The sequence below is a fragment of the Chanodichthys erythropterus genome, chromosome 10 (genome assembly GCF_024489055.1).
Source record: "Chanodichthys erythropterus isolate Z2021 chromosome 10, ASM2448905v1, whole genome shotgun sequence".
Taxonomy (NCBI): Eukaryota; Metazoa; Chordata; class Actinopteri; order Cypriniformes; family Xenocyprididae; genus Chanodichthys; species Chanodichthys erythropterus.
The window spans coordinates 13,762,792-13,783,245 of record NC_090230.1 but is presented as its reverse complement, the minus strand read 5'-3'; the positions used below and the strand labels follow the sequence as shown (position 1 = coordinate 13,783,245).

The window sequence follows — 20,454 nt, the reverse complement described above, 5'->3', positions numbered from 1 at the left end:
AAAAAAAGTACACAACTGTTTTCAACATTGAAAATAATCATAAATGTTTCTTGAGCAGCAGATCAGCATATTAGAATGATTTCTGAAGGATCATGTGACACTGAAGACTGGAGTAATGATGCTGAAAATTCAGCTTTGCATCACAGGAATAAATTACTTTGTCAAATATATTCAAATAGAAAACAGTTATTTTAAATTGTAATAATATTTCACAATATTACTGTTTTACTGTATTTTTAATTAAATAAATGTAGCCTTGGTGAGCAGCCGAAACTTCTTTTAAAAACATTAAAAATCTTAGTGGTTCCAAACTTTTGGACTGTACTGTATAGGAGAAGGTCTAACTATCTTATTTATATGAATCTCTAATATATGTAGCATGTCTTGAAACATTGAGATGCTTGTATGTGCCTCCCAGAGATCAGTGTATACACTAAATTTCATTACTCAGCAGTAAAGGGGCAGCAGTCAGTTGAACCAGTTAAGTTGGCCAGTGACTTAGTCAATGATTCAGCATCCCGAAAAACACTTGTATTTTTATATTAAAACCACATTTGTTGTGCCATCACTTTAACTCAGTATGGCACCAAACATTATCTCACGCAGTAATGGATTGCACATTAACAGAATCGTACAGAAGTAAGTGCTGCCAAACAGACATTTGGAAAGTTGCTAAGAATTAAACTACCATCATTTTGGCACGTTTCACATTAGCCAAGCATCTGCTTTTTTAATAAACAGATGAAATGTGTTCTCTCATGCTGCGAATATAAATAATTGGGCGGTTGGACATGACAGCAAACTCCGTCCAATCAATACAAGGCAAAGTTTCTGTAAAACAATCCATAATTACGACAGTCATCCTGGGGGGCTCGGCACCTTGAAATGTTCAGTAATTAGACTCTATTCCCACCACCGGTTAACATCCACCATGCTCGTATATCAAAATACCTTCCTAGCTTTAGGCTTTTACAGCTGTGCAAGCAGAAATAGAGAGTCCGATGCATTGCAGGCGGGCTTAGTTTTATTTCTTTGTCAAAATGTAGTTGTTTTTTTCTTCCTTTTCTTTTTTTAGCAACAAGTTTATGAAGTGAAATTGGAGGACGGCAACGTATACGTCAAGCACACAAGCGAGCTCTCGTTACAACCTTTCGGCCAGGTCAAAGAGCCCTGAAGTTCTTGGTTCTTGCAGTGTTTAGTTCACTTGAACTAAATCATCTGTTTGGATCTTGTTACTTTGAGTAATATTCGAAAATGATGCAGTAATTTAGTTGAATAAACTTTCCTGTTCCCCATTGGAGCAGTTTGTGACAGTTTGTATATATACACTACGAAATTAAGATAAGTTGTTCTTTAATGTTATACAAAAATGACTTAAAATGACACTAAAATGAACATTGTTTTCTGACATTTGGATTATATATTTTATGATTTATTTGAAATGATATGAATATCTTAAAATGTAAATTGGCAATATTTATATGTTAGATGTATTGAACTCAGGGAAAATTAGGTCACATTTAGTCGGCTGTTTAGTCATAGTTTTAGGTTCATAATCTTTAGTACTTTAGAGATGTTAATTTGTTCTCTCTAGGGCCGTAATAAATGTTTACAATTGTAACTTGCCATAATTATACCCTCCTAGATCCAGTCCTCTTGAGTGTCAGGTAGAAATTACTTTCACCAGAGGGAAAAAATTAAGTGACTTCTGAGAATTCCATTAATTACTTGGTTGACTCCTTTTTTAATTTTATGATTCTGTTATGATGTGCACTTGTCTTTGTTAAACATTTTACATGTACATTCTTGTTTTGAACATTCTTCCCATTTAAACACCAGTATTTGTGAGATTATCCTACCCCTATAAAATGTTACTGCAAAAAAGATCTGTAAAGCTATGCAATGCTCAAACATTTTTTTTTTTTTTTTTTTTTTACAGTTTTATTATTATTTTAAAATATTTTTATGTGTGATATTTTGCCTACTTGTGATTTGTTGTTTTTTTGTTTTGTATTTAAGCTTGATGGAATAAAACCAATGCCAATAGAACATGTTTACAAGAGATCTTTATTTACATTCTGGTAAAACTGACAAACATTTTAATCCACAATTTACACATAAAACTGGCTTTTGAGATAGCAAGGTAGGAAATTTCATGCAGTCTAAGTTACAATATGATTTGCATGGATTTTCAGCATTTGTTTTATGTAAGATGTTTGTGAAACAAGCATGAAGAGAGATTTGCAAGAGCACAGAGGCAACTATTCAGCTCTCACTTTGTAGCGTAGACAATGCGGTAGAGTTATTATCAACACACATTTTGCCAGAGGATATTCCTGGAAATTCTGTAGTCTCCCTGAGACCAGCCAGACAGTTGAAGTGAGGACAAACACTCTTTTGAAAGCTAACTGGAGGCCAACTCATTTTTTTTAGCACCGTATTCATCCAATATCCACCTCCAGCTTGCCTCTGAAATAGAAATGTACAGTATAGATATGCTGAAAGACCAAAGGTTACATTGACTGAATATATTACAAAATTACAGTTTAAAGTTATTCAAGTTACAAATGTATGACTCAACATCACTCACAGGTGAGACTGCCTGGGATATAAAAAACAAACAAACGTGATTTTAATTGTTTTAAGTCTGTACTTGGCATACAGCAAAGTGTTTTACAGTTTAAATGGGAAAAAATGGATTAGAGTTACATGATATTTAATTTCCTAATGATTCTAGTTGACAACAATGTGCTGTTAATGGCACAATTTAACATACTTTTTACGTAATTATTTTAATGTAAGATTACATTTGGTCAACTGCAATTTTAGAAAAATTTGCCACATTCTGGATTATTTTCTTGAAGACATCTTTTATTCAGACGTATTATTCAGATTAATCAATATTGTTTCTTTTCTGAGGTATAATATTTTTGTTCCTTTTAACATTTAATTTGATTATATTTCACAATATTGTGTACATTCTACCCGCACTGGGCAAGCTGTACATCTTTGGAGACAAAGACAATAAACATTTCCACCATTATCTATTAAAACATGCACTGCAATCCCTCAACCCAATTAAATTCCTGCTTTGAACCAACACAGGATAGTGATGAATTTTACCGCATAAGGGATTAAACAAATCAAAGCAGAATTACCATATTGAAATCCTATTTGCAATGCTACCTACAAGCATACCTCGGAAAATACAGTTGTCCAGCTCATGCAGGTCTGCGGGATTTTTTTATGGTCCATTAAAAGTTGAAATCACACAACTGTTTTTTTGTAAATGACCATAGTTACTTCAAGGTGGTTTTAAAATACTGCAACTGCATTTATGTTGCATTGTCAGCTGGCTAAATGAGAGGAGACTGCATTGGATTAGCAAGCTCAGATTCATTATGTCTAGGTTAAAAAACAGGTGCTTTGTAATTTGAAATTCAGATATACACTTACTGAATAGCCCAACATTTTAAACAGACCTATGGCTGATTGGCTCATAACATAGGACATTTTTGTTAGGACTCTCAAGTCATTATTGGAACACAATATTGCACTTTAGAAGACAGACAGAAACAAGAAACAAAATACAATCAGTTTACCCTAATATCTAGACATTATACACTGAGATGTACTGTATAAGTTGGATTTCATATCAAAAGAAAACTTTTAAATAGGCTGGTCAGGCGGTCAAAAGGATGATGAGGGCATTTAAAAAAAGGCAATGTTGCATTAATTTGTGTTTGAAGTTAGATTATATCATTCTTTACGTCTCACCACATGTTTGTTTTGTCTACCTTGGCGATCCGTTCTGTTAAGGAATGCAATTCTTGGCTGGGGTCAGTCGTGCTTTGGTCAGACCGATAGTTGGCCAAATAACAACAAAAATGAGGCGAGACAGAACAAGCATCTTTGCTGCCTCGGGTCTAGTTCATTGCATCCCACAGAGTTCTCTAATACGTTGTTGATGAAAGAATTAGCAGCTGTCACACTTGACCTTAACCCCTACAGACTTGTCAATAATGAGTCAATGATCTAAAAGTAGACACTCCACATAAGCACGTTTTGACATTTGAAATAAATAAATGAGATTATCCTGTATGGGTATTTGGCCTAATCATAAAATAAGTGTCTTAAACAATGAAGTAAACTTGAGAGGACAGTTTCCCATAGACAAACAGAAAGTGTTTAAATGTGTTCAGATAAATCAGGTAAGGATTTTGCTCCTTTGGGACAGAGCATCCAATATCACCCAGCTGACCAAGTTTGGGATTTCCATTGCAGATTTTTTGAGTCTTATTTCTTCATTCTTTTCAACCTGAAAGACCTGCATGTGGATAGAAAGCATACACTTGATTTTCATCAACATCTTGAAATTATTTTTTTAAAAGTGCACTCAGAGAACTCACCTAAAGAAAGATCTACTGTCTTGGTTGTGTACTGGTAACAAGTCTCTTTCTATTATTGTTAGTGGCTCTGCGGTTCTGGCTCCTGCCTTGTTGGCCAAAGGTGTAGGCCACCATTTGGGTTGACCCTCTTCTGACTTGCAATCCCTGGGACTCCCTCATCTCCCGTGCCATCTGTGTTAGTGTTAGGCCAGGATTTGTTTGCAAGCGCTGGAATAAGCTCTCACGATTCACAGTTCTTTTAGGGCAGCTGAACGTTAGTGCCACTCCAGAATCTGACTTCATCTCCCTGGAAAAACCATCTGAAGTTCCATCAAAGCAGCGGCCAATGGCAATCTCTTTGGCAACTCGTGGGTTTTGGTCAGTGACGGTATATATTCCGTAATTGTGTCCAAGGGGATCAACAGGAGCTAACATATTGAATGCATGAGACTCATTGTTCTGAAGAACAGGAGGGTGCTTTATTAGATACTCTTGCAGGAGACCATTGATGCCTATCCGACGGCAGTTGCCTTGTGGAATCACAGAAATGAGTGACCTGTCTACAATACCTTGATCAAAGAGCATCCCACTGCACTTGAACTCAAGACAAGCAGCAGAGGTGTTGGGATGGTGTAAGTCACGGGTACTACGAATGTCTCTAATGCCATACAACTGGCCCCTTGTTTGAGGATGACTTCCACCAAGGTTTCTTGACCTTACCATGATTTCTGTAGCTCCATGAATCTTAACTTTGATGAAGCAAGCCCTGAACTCTTGTGGATTTGGCCACCAGGAAAGGTAGTCTCCAGTCCAAGATGTGAGGTCACTCTCCTGAAAGGGTACCACGTTGTACTCGTATTTATCTTTTTCGACACGGAAGAAACGAAAGTGGTTGGCGTCAACAGGTGCATTTTCACATCCAATTAAACTCTGGTAAGGATAGATTGGACCATTTGTTTCATCAAAATTGTTAGGGTTTGGTTTGGCCAGGTTGATTCTGAAAGCGGTTTTCTTAAGTGCTGGATCCTCGTGATCTGAGCGCTGGTAATCTAACTTCCCTAAGTAAGGTTGAGACACGCCAATAATGTTCGGGTTCATTTTTGGCATTGACGGGGCTGCTTCCAATTCCTCACCTCCCATTATAGCCGTGACGTAAGCCGTGTATGCATCAGGCCTCTGAGCATCGCAGAAAGCTGGAAGACAAGCACCATTTGGTCCTGTTATCACACTATCAAAGCGACCCCATGCCCTTGGATTTGACGAGTAACCAGGCTTGGGCTCCAGGTTTATCAAGTTTATTACCACTCCTTCTAGTTGCTCGTTGGGCAGGAACTTGTCGCTCATGTACGCCCTCACCTTGACATAACAGCGGCGATTTTCAGGTACATCGAGATTGAACAACCTACGCTCCCTGATTTCCATATTTCCTATCAGGAAGGTGCGCTCCTCTCGTTTGTTCCTCCCACTGCCAGCAATGGTACTTTGTGTGGGTTGAAAGTTACTTTCCTCCTCCCAAATGCCTGTGTCGGGATTGAGGGACCAGAGTTTCATAGTAGAAATGTGCTCCTGCATCTTAACATGCTCTGTATCAAGGAGAACCTGGACTGCGCCGGCTCCTAGAACCTCCTGGTTTGCCCCATCTCGGAAATCTACTGAAAACATTCCGTATGTCCTTAGAGGGAGCATGTCTCCTTCATCGTCTACAAAGTTGAGATCACCAGGGGCAGCAGCAGCCATGGTAATGTTGCGTGGGTCAAGGAACGTGACACTGGCCTTAACAGTCCCTTCATACACTTCTCCTGTGTTTTTATGGAAAGAATTTGGAGGTATCACCAGTTGACCGATAGGATCCTCGCCTTTAATTTCACCTAGGTAAATGGTATTGCTTTCGGCAGCATTGATATCAACAGGTTCTTGCTTCCTCATCACTTTTACATCATGATAGACCGCACCTCCTCTTTTGTCAAAAATAAAAACCTTGATTGTATCAATGAACTTCTGAGAAGGGTCGACAAAGTTTACCACAAGACGCTGTGTATCTGGAGACACCTGGATCGTGAACCCACCCTGATATCCCGTGGTACCTATCCGTTCCTTCCCTATGTAAATGTGTCCAAAGCGAAGGGGTTCATCATTGTCTGTGGCCACCACTCTGCCCCGTACAAGGACTTTGGGCTCCACACAGGTCTGGCAGCTACATTCACTCACAACTTTGATAGGCAGGGTGTAACGGCCACAGTTGATCTCTCTAGTGTCCATTTCTTTGACCCCACAGCAGAATCCGGATCCATCCCTGCAGCGCATGTCAAAGTCCAGTGATCCAGGGCATTTGTTGTGTGGACAGCGACCTGCATTGTAAAACTTGGAGTCGGTTCCTGGCTGCCTGCAGTCAAATGGCAATTTGATCAAGTAAGAATCGGGTGTTGAGTTGCATGCTGGTGATCCTTTAGCTGTGAAAACAAAATGTGAGATCAGTGTGCTATATTTTCAGATAAATTTACATGATAAGAAAAAAAAATTTTCAGAGAAAATATTTATATTTAAATCAAGCTTATTTTCCTTATCCCATTGGATTTTTTTCTTTTTTAACATAAAACTCTCTTAAAACAGAGAAAAAGAAAATGCTATACAATGTTGACGTGTATTTCCTTGTTATAAAGATGTTTTGATAGTATTTTTTACTTATATTTACGGAAGAGGATTAGGGCCAAGCAATAATAAAAAAATAAAACCATCTCGAGATTACTAGTTACATTTCGAGAAAAAAGTCAAAATAAAATGTTGAGAATAAACTAATTAAATTACAAGAATAAACTCATTAATTTACGAGAGAAAAATTCGTTAAATTTAAAGAAAAAAGTCGAGATAAAATGTTGAGAATAACTTATTAAATTAAATGTTGAGAATAAAGTCATTAAATTACGAGAAAAAGGACGTTAGATTATGAGCACAAATTTGTAATTTAACGTAATTCTCATAATTGTAATTCTCATAATTTAATGAGTTTATTCTCAACATTTTATCTCAACTTTTTTCTCTAAATTTAACAACATTTTTCTCATAATTTAACAAATTTGTTCTCATAATTTAACAACTTTTTTCTCAAAATTTTATTTAGACTTTTTTCTCGAAATGTAACTTTAATCTCGAGATGGTTTTATTTTTTTTATTATTACTTGGCCCTAATCCTCTTCCGTATATATCACAGTAAGAATGTGTTACAAAAAATATTTTATAGTGTTTATCTTATTAGTTGACCTTTACCAGCCAAAGACATACATACCACTTGGTTTAAAGCAGAATATTAATGTTTCAGAAAATAAAAACTGCCTCCAATATGGTAATGAATGAAAAATTACGAACAAATATAACTGGGTCACTGAACTTGAAAACTTGAAAAGGGAGTCATGACTTGAAAAAGTATTGTTTCTGGTTAAATTTCATGATCTCATTCTGTCACCATATTAATGACTGCCGTCATTATTGTCACATTACCACTCTACTGTTAATGCTGCTCATTTAATCATTAGAGAGCTGTTTTTTCCTTTAAAATGACACTTAATTGAGAGAGCAACCATGTAATCTTATTTGAAGTGGATGAAATTTAATTTACAGAAAACTTTTCTCCTGTAGCTGTTGTTTAAATGCAAGACTGAATACAAAACACATTAATCATCCTCCATTAAGAATCCTGCTGTGACAGGTGTTAGTGTTTCATTCAGCAAAGCACATTTCATGTGCCATAATGATTAAGAAGCAAAGAGATCTCTCAGACAAAGTCTAGGGCTGATTGCTTTAGCACACATTTCAGCAGACTATTTCTGACAATCTATATCTTGGATAATAAGCATCATGGGAATTCTCAAAATGTGTAGTTATGTGAGCAAAAGTAGAAATACATACTTGTCTGAGGATGAAAAAACAGGATTTATTGACGAGCTTGGATTTCACTTTAATATGGAGAGAGGGTGGGATTTAAGGATTTTAGTCTGCCCACCACGACTTCTTTCCAGTCATTCCTTGTTTAGAAAGTGGTATTTTCTACCAACTTAAACATAATAAAATACTGTACCGCACATGTCACTAGACATTAGAGACTTTAATATTTCATTAGAGACCTCAATATTTAATGGGGTTATTTTTCTTCTTTAGGGACATTTTGACAAATCCCCGTTGACCGCTAAAATGGTTTTGCACTTACCGAAAACAGTGAGGACGGCTGGAGTAGATTTGATGCTGCCTGTCAGACTAGTTGCTTTGCAGTGATATTGCCCTGACTGCTCTGGTTTCAGGTCCCGCAATATCAAATCTTCATCGTACTTGTATTTTGTGCGATTCAATAAAGTTCCGTTGTGGTACCTTTGAATCAAACAAATTAATATTTTCTGTAACTAAGACATTAACGCCATATGTCAGAAAATCTAATTATAAACTTCATTGTTTTTTACCAGTAATATTTGTCAGGTTTTGGAGTTCCTGTTGCTCTACAGCAAAAAGTTGCACGTTGTCCCTCGTAACGTACTTTGTCTTCGGGATGTTTCTCAATATATGGCTTTTCTGTAAGACAAACCAATAATGCAACAACTCATGGAAAGATTTGTTCAAATTAAGCTATCAATGTGGGATAATCCATATCCAACTTCAATGTATTAATATTATAACTTTTTCACTTTTCTTCTACTTTACCTGAGGATTGTAAGACAGCCCGTACCCAGAGTTCATCAGTGCTGTTGATGGAAACAGGGAGTGTGATGGGAGCAAATTTATCCTTCCCTATTATTACTTGGGTCTGAGGGTTGGTGCAAAGTCCTTCAATCTTGAATTGACCCTTGGCATCAGTGTGGGCACGGATGACCTTGGCTTGGCTGGCCAGAGCCACTGTGGCGTCAGCCACTGGGACACCTGTAACGGTGAAGACCTCCCCGTGTAGCGTCTGTCCATCACAGAGACAGTAGCTGCAGTCCTTATTGGGACGTCCCCCAGGACAGACACGTTTGCATGACACTATAAAAAAATAAAATAGGTGTTTCGATTTCAAACTAGCCAAAAAATTATGGCTTTTCAAAAATTGTGTGTTTTGTAATACACAATACCTGGGCATGGATTTCCACACTTTTGGACCTCTACGGGTCGTCCTGTACACTGAATCTTAGTTGAAGATCTGTGACATGTCCTGCGTCTTGCCCTGCGTCCCTTTCCACAGGTCACTGAGCAAGCACTCCATGAACCCCATTGGCTCCACAAGGCTGTTTAGATTTGAGGGAAAACAGTGGTTCATTTAAATTTCTGACATCATCCGATCAAGTTAAAGGAAGAGAACACCTTAGCAAACAAGTAGACACCATACATGCTAAGCCAACTCAGAACGCCGTAGGAACCAAATAGAAATGTCTTGACAAACACCCACAACACCCTAGCATCATGGTGGCTAGTTTTGTGTAAATGCCACTCACATTTTCAGAAAATGTACAAATTTGAGGCAAAGAAAAAGAGCAAATCCTACAAACTTCATACTAAAAACATACAAAAAAATCCTCTTTGTTATTTTTCTATTTAAATATACATGTGTGTACGTGTACGTGTGCGTGTGCGTGCATGTGTGTGTACAGAAATGTCAGACTGCATTTTGACATCTTTGCCAGTGTGGGTACATTGATTTCATGATCAAAGACAGCAAAGCTCTGTACATACAGAAACATGTTTTGGTTTAGCCAGCTAATTGGGCACCACATGTGTCATGTAAATGTCAGCAGGATGTGATCGCTCTCGAGGATCACGAGTGGAAAATAAGCCTCAATTCTGAGTTGAGTGTCAAAATGTTTCAAGTGATTCAGAAATGCATCAAAAACAAATATTTGGACGTATCTATGAAGAGCATACAATGAGCATGTGACACCTTACTGCTGTCTAAAAATCAGGCTTTATCCTGCAGAAAAAAGTTTAAACCAGCCTAAAATGGTTTAAAGGGGTTTTTAGGTACTTTGAAATGACTGGTCGACTAGCTAAGCCATTATAATACCTTCTTACCCTTACAGAAAAAAAGTTTATTCAAGTGTGCTATTAGTATACTTCTTTTGACCTAAATATAAGAAAGTATATTTTCGGTCTACTTTTTATATACTTCTCAGAAATATACTTTATGTACTTCTCAGAAATACACTTAAAATTGCACTTAATTATATATGACTTATACTGACAGAAAGGTCTAAGCATATTTGGGCTATACATGTACTCAATCTTTCCTAATTCTGAGTATTTGAATTTTTGTGTAGGCTAGTCCACTGTTAGTGTACATAGGAATTTATATCAAATCTACTTTACTCTTTCCCCGCCACTTACAAAAATTTTCTGCTATCCCTGTTTTCACTGTTATACAGTAGGGGGCACTATTATGCATCTTCTAGTACAGAATCTCCGGATCAAAACACAGGTGAAGAAGAAGCAGAAACAACTGAATTGCTTCTTCGTTCTGAATCCTCTCCCTTTCGTTCTGAATCCGATGTAGTCTTTGAAAAAATGTGATTTCCCAGCTTTTTGTTGAAAAATGTTGCTTTTTAAATGAAACTTAACCACATTCATGTGTTGATAAAAAAGGATGCATGAAGCTGGAATATTGTTTTTAAATGGAAAGTGTTAAAGTACAGTTAAAGGTATATTTCAAGTATAAAAAACTAATATCTAAATAGGAACAGAGTAGTATACTTATACTGTATAAATAGCAAACTACTAGTATACTTATAAATTCACTTGTAGTACAGATGCAGTACAAATGAGAAATGTAGTTGTGAACTAGTTGTTTACTACTGTTATAGTGCACTTAAATGTATACTTTTACATACTAAAAAGTGGACCAATTTAGTCCCAAGCAGTATTGAAATAGTACACTTACAAGTTTCCTCCTAGTACATTGATATTTGTATGTTTATTTCATAAAGTATACTTACAAACATACTTTAACAATACTTAAATGAACTTGAGGTATACTTCTTTTTTGTGAGGGTAGCCAAGTTGGAGGAGAACAGCTAGAACAGATTAAACCAACTAAAAACCATCTTTGGTTGATTTAAGTGTTTTTTTAGCAGATGCTACTGAAACTTAGCAATGAAGACTAGAAATCCATATTATATCATTAAGTGTTATAAAAATGTAAAGGTTGTCAAATTCATATTTGTTCTCTGTATACCTTCACATGGTGGGGTTGAACACTCTCTCCGTTCGATGTGAGGTCCCACGCAGACGGGCGAAAGCAGCAATGGAAGAGGTTGCGTGCTCATGCATTTCCTCTGACGGACTTGGATGCCAACATCGTTACAGGCAGTGGCAGAGCAAGGCGTCCATTCACTCCAGTCGGTCCAGTATGAGTGGACTTAAGAAACAACAACAAAAAAAACCTCTCATATGTTAAAATGCATAACACTCATATGTTAAAATGATGCTTATGCCTCCATATGGAATACACTTCTCTACTTTGATGGATTGTCTCTTGACTAATTGTACCTGGTGGACACTGGAATCGCACATGGTAATTGGAGCAGCTGCGACCATGCGGCTGCTCCTTATTGATGCACCAGAAGCCCTTCTCCAGACTGGAATGGACCACCTCCCCTGTATCTGCAGCTGCAACCCAGTCTGTGGTACGGGCCTCCATGGCTACAGGTCGCGAGCAAACCCTTTCCCGATAGTAGAAGCGAATGGCTTCTAACCTCTCGTAGTCCCCGTTTCCTCCCGGATGGTCGATATTGAACCAGGATGTCCACTCGGTCACGCCTGGGTTCCACAAAACAAAGATGAGAGTAAGATGTTTTACAAGAACAGTATGCTCTTGTCAGTGACCCAAAGATGTGAAGAAAGAGAGTTTCCAGATTACGTCAGATTACGTCTGCCCCATTGTGCTTGGTTTACTCAAAAAGATTAGTCCAGCTTTTTTGCATCATATTAAAATACAATCTGTGTCTCACAAAAGGGCTTGTTGCTTTATGTCAAGCTATCCCATGGGAGGTATGAATCAGATGACGTTATTCAAGGCTGAGAGAGCTGCCTGAATTGTCTAAGAGACAACTTATTCTCTTGCTCCAATTAGGAACATGTGTAAACTCATTTACACGTAAACGAGTCAAAGTTTTATTGTTCCAGCATTGCAGTGGCTATATGCCTTCATCATTAAGGCTCACATTTAATGAAGACAGATGACTCCAGAATTTATTACATCACAATATTTAGCATCACAAAGATCCACAACGCGGTTTGGATCAACTAGGACACCACAAATTAGTTGATTGCATAAAAAGAGCAGGTTAATATATCCATAACTACCTGTGGTCTGTGGTTCCATAAGGCTGTTGTAAGCCAGCTTTCTGTTCCTGTCCGTTTTGTTTAACCTCTGAAGATGTGAGCTGTCCCAGATGGGTCCTGTGGGAATGCAAACTTTATTACAACGCACTCAACAAAGGTGCTACCAAAGGAACATTGGCTGCAGTTACATCTACAAGGAACACTGACCTCCTTAGGGACTAGCTAAATTTGGTCTTAAAAAGTTGGACACAAAATTTGTTTGATCTATTACAGTGCAATATCATTTGCAGTGTAATAGATCAGAAAAACGTACTCCTTGCACGTTCCTTAGGTTGCAGACACGTCTGCGAATATGATCGGAAAATCCTGCTTGGCTTTGTGGTAAATGGAATGTGTGCTAAAGACATTCAATATTTAAGTACTGACTTTTTTTTTTGTGCTCTCGGCATCGGTGCCACCGGAGTCCAAGTGGCCTACTTTTATCAGCTCAGAAGCCCTTGGCATCTACGGCCCTTCTGAACCTCATCCAACCAGTTTTGAGTTAGCACCTGATATCTGATCTCATGATTGGCCTGAGGAAGAAACATTAGGTCCATTTCTGCACTGTATCTCTTTCCGCTCTGTCTGGTCACGTCGGGAGATGCTGCAAACATATGGAAGTGAAGCATGCACGATGGCCTGATCCCCTACATCCATTCTCAAACTAATCTGGAGACACTTACTAGCCAGGGCCCCAAAGGAGAAGATAGAGTAATGGGAACAAACACATGGCGTCTCGTGCTTTCTAGATGACACACTGCCAGAAGATACACTCCCACATCCCAGGCGGAGGACAGTGGGCCTCCGGTGCTTCATGCGGACTGTCCTGTGTGTCGAAGGTAAATCCCTGAACCCCTTTCCAGAACGTGCTTATAGCGTGCTGTGATAAGGAAATCAAAGACTAAGGGATTCATTCACCAATGCCATTAATTTTTCCCAAAGGAGACGTGTCCCACAGATGTAGCCAAGCCTAACATCCTCAAGTAGAAACAGCACAGTGTCTTGACAGTGGATCGTTACTGGCATTACTCAACACACACTGAAGCGCTTATCTGCGGCAGACATGTCAGTCACCGTCGACACTTTGCGGGACTTACTCCAAGCCACCATTACTGTGATTATATGCCTCTCAAATATTGCATTGATTTACCTGAAAGAGAGCTTGTCATTCCCAAAGTATAGATCACAGAATATGAGAATGTCATTTTTTCACTTATACATGAAGTTTTCCTGAATGGCCTGCTGTGTTAGTGGCACTCTGTCACTTTTAAAGTGCTTTCTAAATTCCACACTTAGAAAAAATTGGCTAATGATTAAGAAAAGCGCACAGTCTCCACCATGTGATGTTATTCCGGTAGCTAGCTAGGCTCTCTTCAAACTCCTCCATCACGACAGTAAAGGGCCTTCAAATCAAAGACAATCACCATAACTATGGTTAAGTTTTAATAATGGTTCGGATTCTCTGAGAATAGGAAAATCCACACCACAGTTGTAACGATAACAACACAGAGAACGATATTGTTTGAATCGCTCTCAGAATGATTTTTTTTTCTAGCTGAAGAATGATAAAAACATTGACAGCCGATCAGAATTTACAAGACTTTAAAGAGTGCGAGCACTGAAAGCAGCAAACAACATAACTGCAGTGTGCTCTTATAATACACAGAACGCCATCGTCTGTTGGTGTGGACGCTAATATGCTTATTGTTTTAGATATCAATCATGGTGTGAGCAGGTTTTAAAGGGCTAGTACACCCAAAAATGAAAATAATGTCATTTATTACTCACCCTCATGTCGTTCTACACCTGTAAGACCTTTGTTCATCTTTGGAACACAAATTAAGTTATTTGGCTCAGTGAGGCCTCCATAGACAGCAATGTCATTGAACTTCTCAAGATCCAGAAAGGTACTCAAAACATATTTAAAACCGTTCGTGTGAGTAGAGTGGTTCAATCTTAATATTATAAAGCGAAGAGAAATATTTTGTGCGCCAAAAAAACAAAATAATGACTTTTCAACAATATCTAGTGACGGCTGATTTCAAAACACTGCTTCGAATCTTTTGTTTCGAATCAATGATTCAGATTGTGTGTCAAAATGGCAAACTCCGAATCACTGATTCGAAACAAAATATTCGAAGCAGTGTTTTAAAAATCAGCCATCACTATATTGTTTAAAAGTCTTTTTTTTTTTTTTTTGGCACACAAAAAGTATTCTCGTCGCTTTTTAATAAGGTAGAACCACTGAGCTCACATGAACTGTTTCAAATATATTTTGAGTACCTTGAGAAGTTCAGTGACATTGCTGTCTATAGAGGCTTCACTGAGCCATCGGATTTCATCAAAAATAACTTCATTTGAGTTCCGAAGATAAACAAAGGCCTTACGGGTGTAGAACGACATGAGGGTGAGTAATAAATGACATTATTTTCCTTTTTGGATGAACTAACCCTTTAACTGACCTGAAAGAGAAAATCAAACATAGAACAAGACAGTATTCAGTAATGCCTGAAAATTGGGTGGTGAATTATGATGACGACGTCAAGCATATACTTAAATCTAAAGTTTTTTCCAATAACTTGAACAATAAATCTTTATAACACCTACAGTGCCCATATAATTAGCAATAACCACATCACATAATATAGTCTGTTTTATTCCAAGAAGGAAGAGCTGCGTGTCCATGGCCTCAGTGGAACCTTGCAATATCCACACCCAGTAACAGGACATTATTAGGATCAGGTGTGTAAAAATTATTTACCTTGCAGTGGAAACTAGCAACTATTTATATATCAGTGTCCTCCTAACATAGACTGACACCCTGTCCTCCCATAACAAACCACTCGTGCCAAGTTTATTTTGGGAGATGGCTCTCACACAAGAGGGTGATTTAAACTTTGTTCAGCAATTCTGTGATTATTTTGTACCTATCTTATTGCCAGGGGTTTTACCCCACAATATAAAGTGCAGTATCATTACTCTTTTAGGACTTCTCGCGTCACCTCATAAAGTCTGCACAGTGCCCAATAGCCATACTCAGACAATTAATCCATTCACGCAAATAACAGTCTGTGCCCTTTTAATAAGACATTCCCCCTTTTTAATGTGCGTTTAGAGTATTGCTATCCAAGCCAGAAGCTAATCAAAATACATGCAAGGGTTGGGTTTTAATAAAATAGCTACGTCAAAGCTGTGGCAGAGTGGTTAGCGCACATGCTGAAGACGTGCTGCTTATCCGGGAATCATTTTTGTTCTACTGTCTGTAAATAAAAGCCTCCCAGGACAAACTCAAAAACATGCTAAGATTTAGATGGCGCTAGCATTATTCTTTCTAAAAGTTTTTCCCAGGTTCTTCCAAAAAGGAAAGGTAAATCATTTTGACATGTTATGTAATCCCTTTGACAAAGCGCTATAGTGCTAACCCACATTCTCAATATGTATTAGGGAGAGAGCGAAAACACTGTGATGTCTTTAATGCAGTATACGAGGTTGGTAACAAGCAGGGATTTGTTTGAAATCAGAGGCATTTCATTTAAGAAGGCAGCGTGCCCGGGCAGTGGTCTCGAAATTGCATTCCACATCCCATCGTGTTTTAATGAATGCAAATGAGAGCTCCAAAGTGGTTTTGTCTGTGTGTTTATCCTGCGTCGGCAAACATATGGAAGTAGTTTTGTGCATCTGGCACACGTCCTGGCTGAGGTGTGCTCGAATGGAAGATGGTGAGCTCTGTCTGATTGGGTTGAGAAGAAGATTAGAAGATACCAAATGTTCCATAGACTCTGAAGTGGGATGCATCTGTGCTCTATTATTCTAAACTGAACTGCTCCATTGTCACTGCATAATAATGAAATCATAGCCAGATTTTTTTTTTTTTTTTTATGATCTGGATTTTCCAGTAAATATTTGAAAAATTATTTTAAAAATATATAGATTCATTATTAATAATAATTAAGACTTGTTTTCTTAGATCACATTTTGAATATGTAATTTGTCATTGATTTTTCACTTTTCTTTTTCCGATTTTAGTAAAACAAGTGAAAAAAATGACACCTTTAAGTCTTATATTAATGCTTATGTTGCTTTTCGAGTAAACGTGTATATATATATATATATATATATATATATATATATATATATATATATATATATATAGGGTGAATTCAGGTTGATTGGGACACTTCATCTCAATCACCCTGAATTCACCCTATATATATATATGAAGACTTCAGATGCAAAAGCCTCTAAGTGCCGTCTGTAATTTTCTTCTAAAATGAAAATTTGTATGTTTAGGTTCAGTAATTTCACTTTTAATGGCAATTAATAGGTCCTTTTCATTGCCATTACAGTGAAATAACTGACCCTAAACATATAAGCTTGATAAAAATGCTAATTTTATAAGAAAATTTCAGATGGTACTTAGATGATTTTGCATCTTAAGTCTTCATATATATATATATATATATATATATATATATATATATATATATATATTAAATTTATACAATAATATAATATAATAGGCTAATAATATACAAAAATACTTATAGTTAGGCCTTGTAAAGATTTTGCCTCACATAAGGAGTGTAAATAGGAGAAAATCACTCTAACGCACGAATTGAATGTCCTTATTAAAATATATGGCTGCAACAGATAAAGGACACTAACGTTCAATTTACGTTCATTATTATTATCTATTATTGTATAAACAATTATTTCGCGAAATATGCTAAACGCATTGCGTCCAGTGAGAATTAAGAGACGGGTGTACGTTGTATACATTTTTACCGGTCAGGTTGGTAGCAGCCCCTTCACGGAAAAATTACGAAATTGAGATGTATAACCTCTCGCTCATTACCTTTGATCCCTCTTTCCACTCTCTTTTTCACATCAAAGCAACAAAGGTCGATGTACCGGGCAGCTGAACTTCAGAGCAAAGTGAAACATCTGGAGAATAAATCGTTTGAATGGAGCAGATTAGAGAGTGGCAATATTTACTTTGGAGCGTTGAAAATGGCTTCGCCGTGCCCTGGATGAAACTGGCACGAGCGCGCGGGCTTGCAGCTCATTACCGGATGACTGAGCGACATCTGGTTATTTAAAACCGAATTTTAGTCCTAAAGGTTTTTAAAAGCCTTGACTTAGACCTCAGCAAGTGTCAGGCGCTATTTTCCGTGCCGGCTGTCTACTTGTGTTGGGAAACAGGTAATAAATTCCGCAGAGAGGTTGAGGTGGACCGGAGACCAATGTGGACTGACAGTGAATGGAAAAGAAACCGGTGCTGCTCCAAAATGTCAGTCTGAGACGCTGGGCAGTTTTCCAGTATTTCGCGACAATCAGTCATTCAAATAATGAATTCCTCTACAGTCATTTATTTATTTATTTTTTCAAAGCAAAAACGTTTGAATGACGCGTTAAGTTTAAAATAATGCTGCTTTGTCACACTATGTCACACTATTTTGCATAGGGCTTTTTAATGGTAATATGATAAGGTGCCATACTTCTGTTCTCATGTCAACACATTGCAGTTATTTATTATAGATGGCAGTTGCTTAAAATTCATATTCATCTGTTTGAATTTACATAATTACTAACTTTCCTTTTAAAGTGTCAATTAATATGCAATGAGTCAAACAGAAGCAGATTTGTAAAGCAAAAATTGTGATTTACTAAAGATCACTCCAGCCATTAAAGTTGATACAGCTCTCACAAACAAACAAGCTCTCTCTGTTTTTCTAAGTCTTAAGTGCTGACAGCTGTATCCAAACTGTTACATAATTAATTAATAACATCCTTACATGTTCTACTTAAGACAGTTATGAGATTATTTAAATTACATTACCTTGTGCCAGAGACACAACTAAGACGGTAGACAGCACCAGAGTCACGACTGTGAAGTCCCACATAGTGCCACTGTCAATGATGGGCAGCTGTTGGTAACAAAAAATAAATTAAACACACACACAAAAGAAAAATAGGTATGGGTTTGTCAAGTTTTTGAGAGACTTGACCGATGAATTAGTTTTCCCCGTCCTTCAAAATCAAGTCTGATAGTTTTGTGAAGTTCCCAGAGTTTTAAAAGACAGGATGGAGTGGAGAATGGTCCAGACCAGCCCCCTCCAGCTCGCCATTGGCCAGTGCGCTAACATCTGTGTTCTTATATCATTCCAACAGACAAAAAACAACAGACAGAGATGTAGGAGAAAGGTGAATGTTGCAACAGAAAAATGTTATGTTTGTGTTTTTGATCAAGATTTGCTGCATTACCAGAGATCTGTGTGCTCGAGCAGAACAATAAATCACATTGTGTGTTTTATTATGTCCCGGCCTGGCGCATTACATCATTTCAACCACAAATGAGGATGATAATATGATGGCAGCAGATGAATTGAAGTTTTAAAAATCTGTTTGTTTCATAGTGGAATTTTCATATTTTACTGACATGCAACTGTCGAGCATTTCAGCAATGTTCCTCCAACGTTCAGTGTCTCAACAGACAGTAAAATGTGACACACCTGTTGCAAAAATAGGTGGAGTTGTAAACAGCCGAATGGTTCAAAGTTTCCAACTGTCACAGATACCGATTCACAATAACTATTTTGCATTGTTTGAAGGTGAAGTGTGTAATATTTTCTCTGTTAATATCCCAGCATAATGTGTATAGATAATTAAAAATAAAAAAATATGGTAAAAAAAAAAAAAATTAAAAACAAGTGGTTGGAATTAAATGTTTGTTTTATTGACAAACCGTAGATTGATGAGTGTTCAGAAAACCTGTTTGGAAACTCATTATTTTATTAATTCGTTATGGTGCCTCAAGTTGCACAGAAATTACATACCTCTCTTTCAATTTGTTTAATTAGCAGCGATACTACAATTTTGACTGATATCGATTGGTCATTAACTATGAATGGTCGATAATAATGTCTAAACAAATTTCTGTCATGACAACTCTCTTGAGTGTTTGGCATGGTAATGCATTTGACAATGTTAATATGTTGGATCTTGGTGGAATATATCTGCTACGCCGCTGCTGCAGACCAAGTACAGGACGTGCTATTGCCAGTACAAACGCGACACGCTGCTGTGAGCAAGTAAGACATGCCGCTGCTCAGGGGCGTAGCAGCCATTTTAAAAGTGAGAGGGGGGGGCAGCTGTCAGGTGATGTGACCCTCAAAGGCGATGCGACAAAAGACGGCACAACTCAATAATCAGTTATGTCTCATTTAGCAGACGCTTTTTTCGCATTGCATGATCGCATCGCATCCAGTATAGATGCATGTTACAGTAGGTTAAATCATAACAGAAATTTGATCGCATGATTCGTGTCATAACACATACATACAGTGTGTGTTTTAAAAGAGGATGTAATTTTATGGGATGTAACCCCAGACCGCTAAAGAACAAAGAAACAAGCGAATGAATGAAAGAAATCGCGAGAGCAACAGGAGATTTGAAGCTCAAGGCAGTGCCCAAAAAATGATTCGCCTTGCGATTGGCTGAATCTTAGTTCAACCAAATCAGTAACAAATCAGAGAACAGGGGCGGAAATATTGGTGGTGGGTCAAAAAAAGAGTGGGGAAATGAATCCCCTATTTCTAACAGTGTCCCCCGCATCCCTCGTGGCTCCTGCGCCTCCCCTGCTGCTGCTATACAATAATTTAATTACCCGTAGCAGATCTATACAGGTGGAGCTGGGGAAGGTGGAGGGTTTCTGAACACGCATTGCACTGTTATA

At 37.7% G+C, this 20,454-nt stretch overlaps 2 protein-coding genes across 4 annotated transcripts in view; one reads left to right on the top strand and one right to left on the bottom strand.

Annotated features, from left to right (window-relative positions):
• The window catches only part of si:ch211-212d10.2 (uncharacterized protein LOC557710 homolog), a 31,209-nt gene extending 29,178 nt beyond the window's left edge, over positions 1-2,031 (top strand). Inside the window, exon 6 of the mRNA XM_067396887.1 lies at positions 1,076-2,031. Coding sequence (XP_067252988.1) covers positions 1,076-1,174 — 99 coding nt within the window. The 3' untranslated portion in view covers positions 1,175-2,031. The remainder of the gene's footprint in view (positions 1-1,075) is intronic.
• A 24-nt stretch (positions 2,032-2,055) lies between these two features.
• cilp2 (cartilage intermediate layer protein 2) lies at positions 2,056-18,810 on the bottom strand. Of its 3 annotated transcripts, XR_010896072.1 has the most exons (11): positions 18,559-18,810; positions 12,702-12,797; positions 11,886-12,155; positions 11,572-11,754; positions 9,482-9,634; positions 9,075-9,392; positions 8,837-8,945; positions 8,590-8,747; positions 4,410-6,838; positions 3,199-4,327; positions 2,056-2,469 (listed from the first exon to the last, which is right to left on the bottom strand). XR_010896072.1 is itself a non-coding variant. In XM_067396127.1 (10 exons), the coding sequence occupies exons 1-9, from the start codon at positions 18,620-18,622 to the stop codon at positions 4,422-4,424; spliced, it is 3,768 nt and encodes a 1,255-aa protein (XP_067252228.1). In that variant the 5' UTR covers positions 18,623-18,810; the 3' UTR covers positions 2,056-4,327; positions 4,410-4,421. The 3 variants fall into 3 exon arrangements, 2 of the variants coding, with proteins under 2 accessions (XP_067252228.1, XP_067252229.1); XM_067396127.1 differs by having other exon boundaries at positions 2,056-4,327; XM_067396128.1 differs by lacking the exon at positions 3,199-4,327.
• Between the last annotated feature and the right edge of the window lie 1,644 nt (positions 18,811-20,454).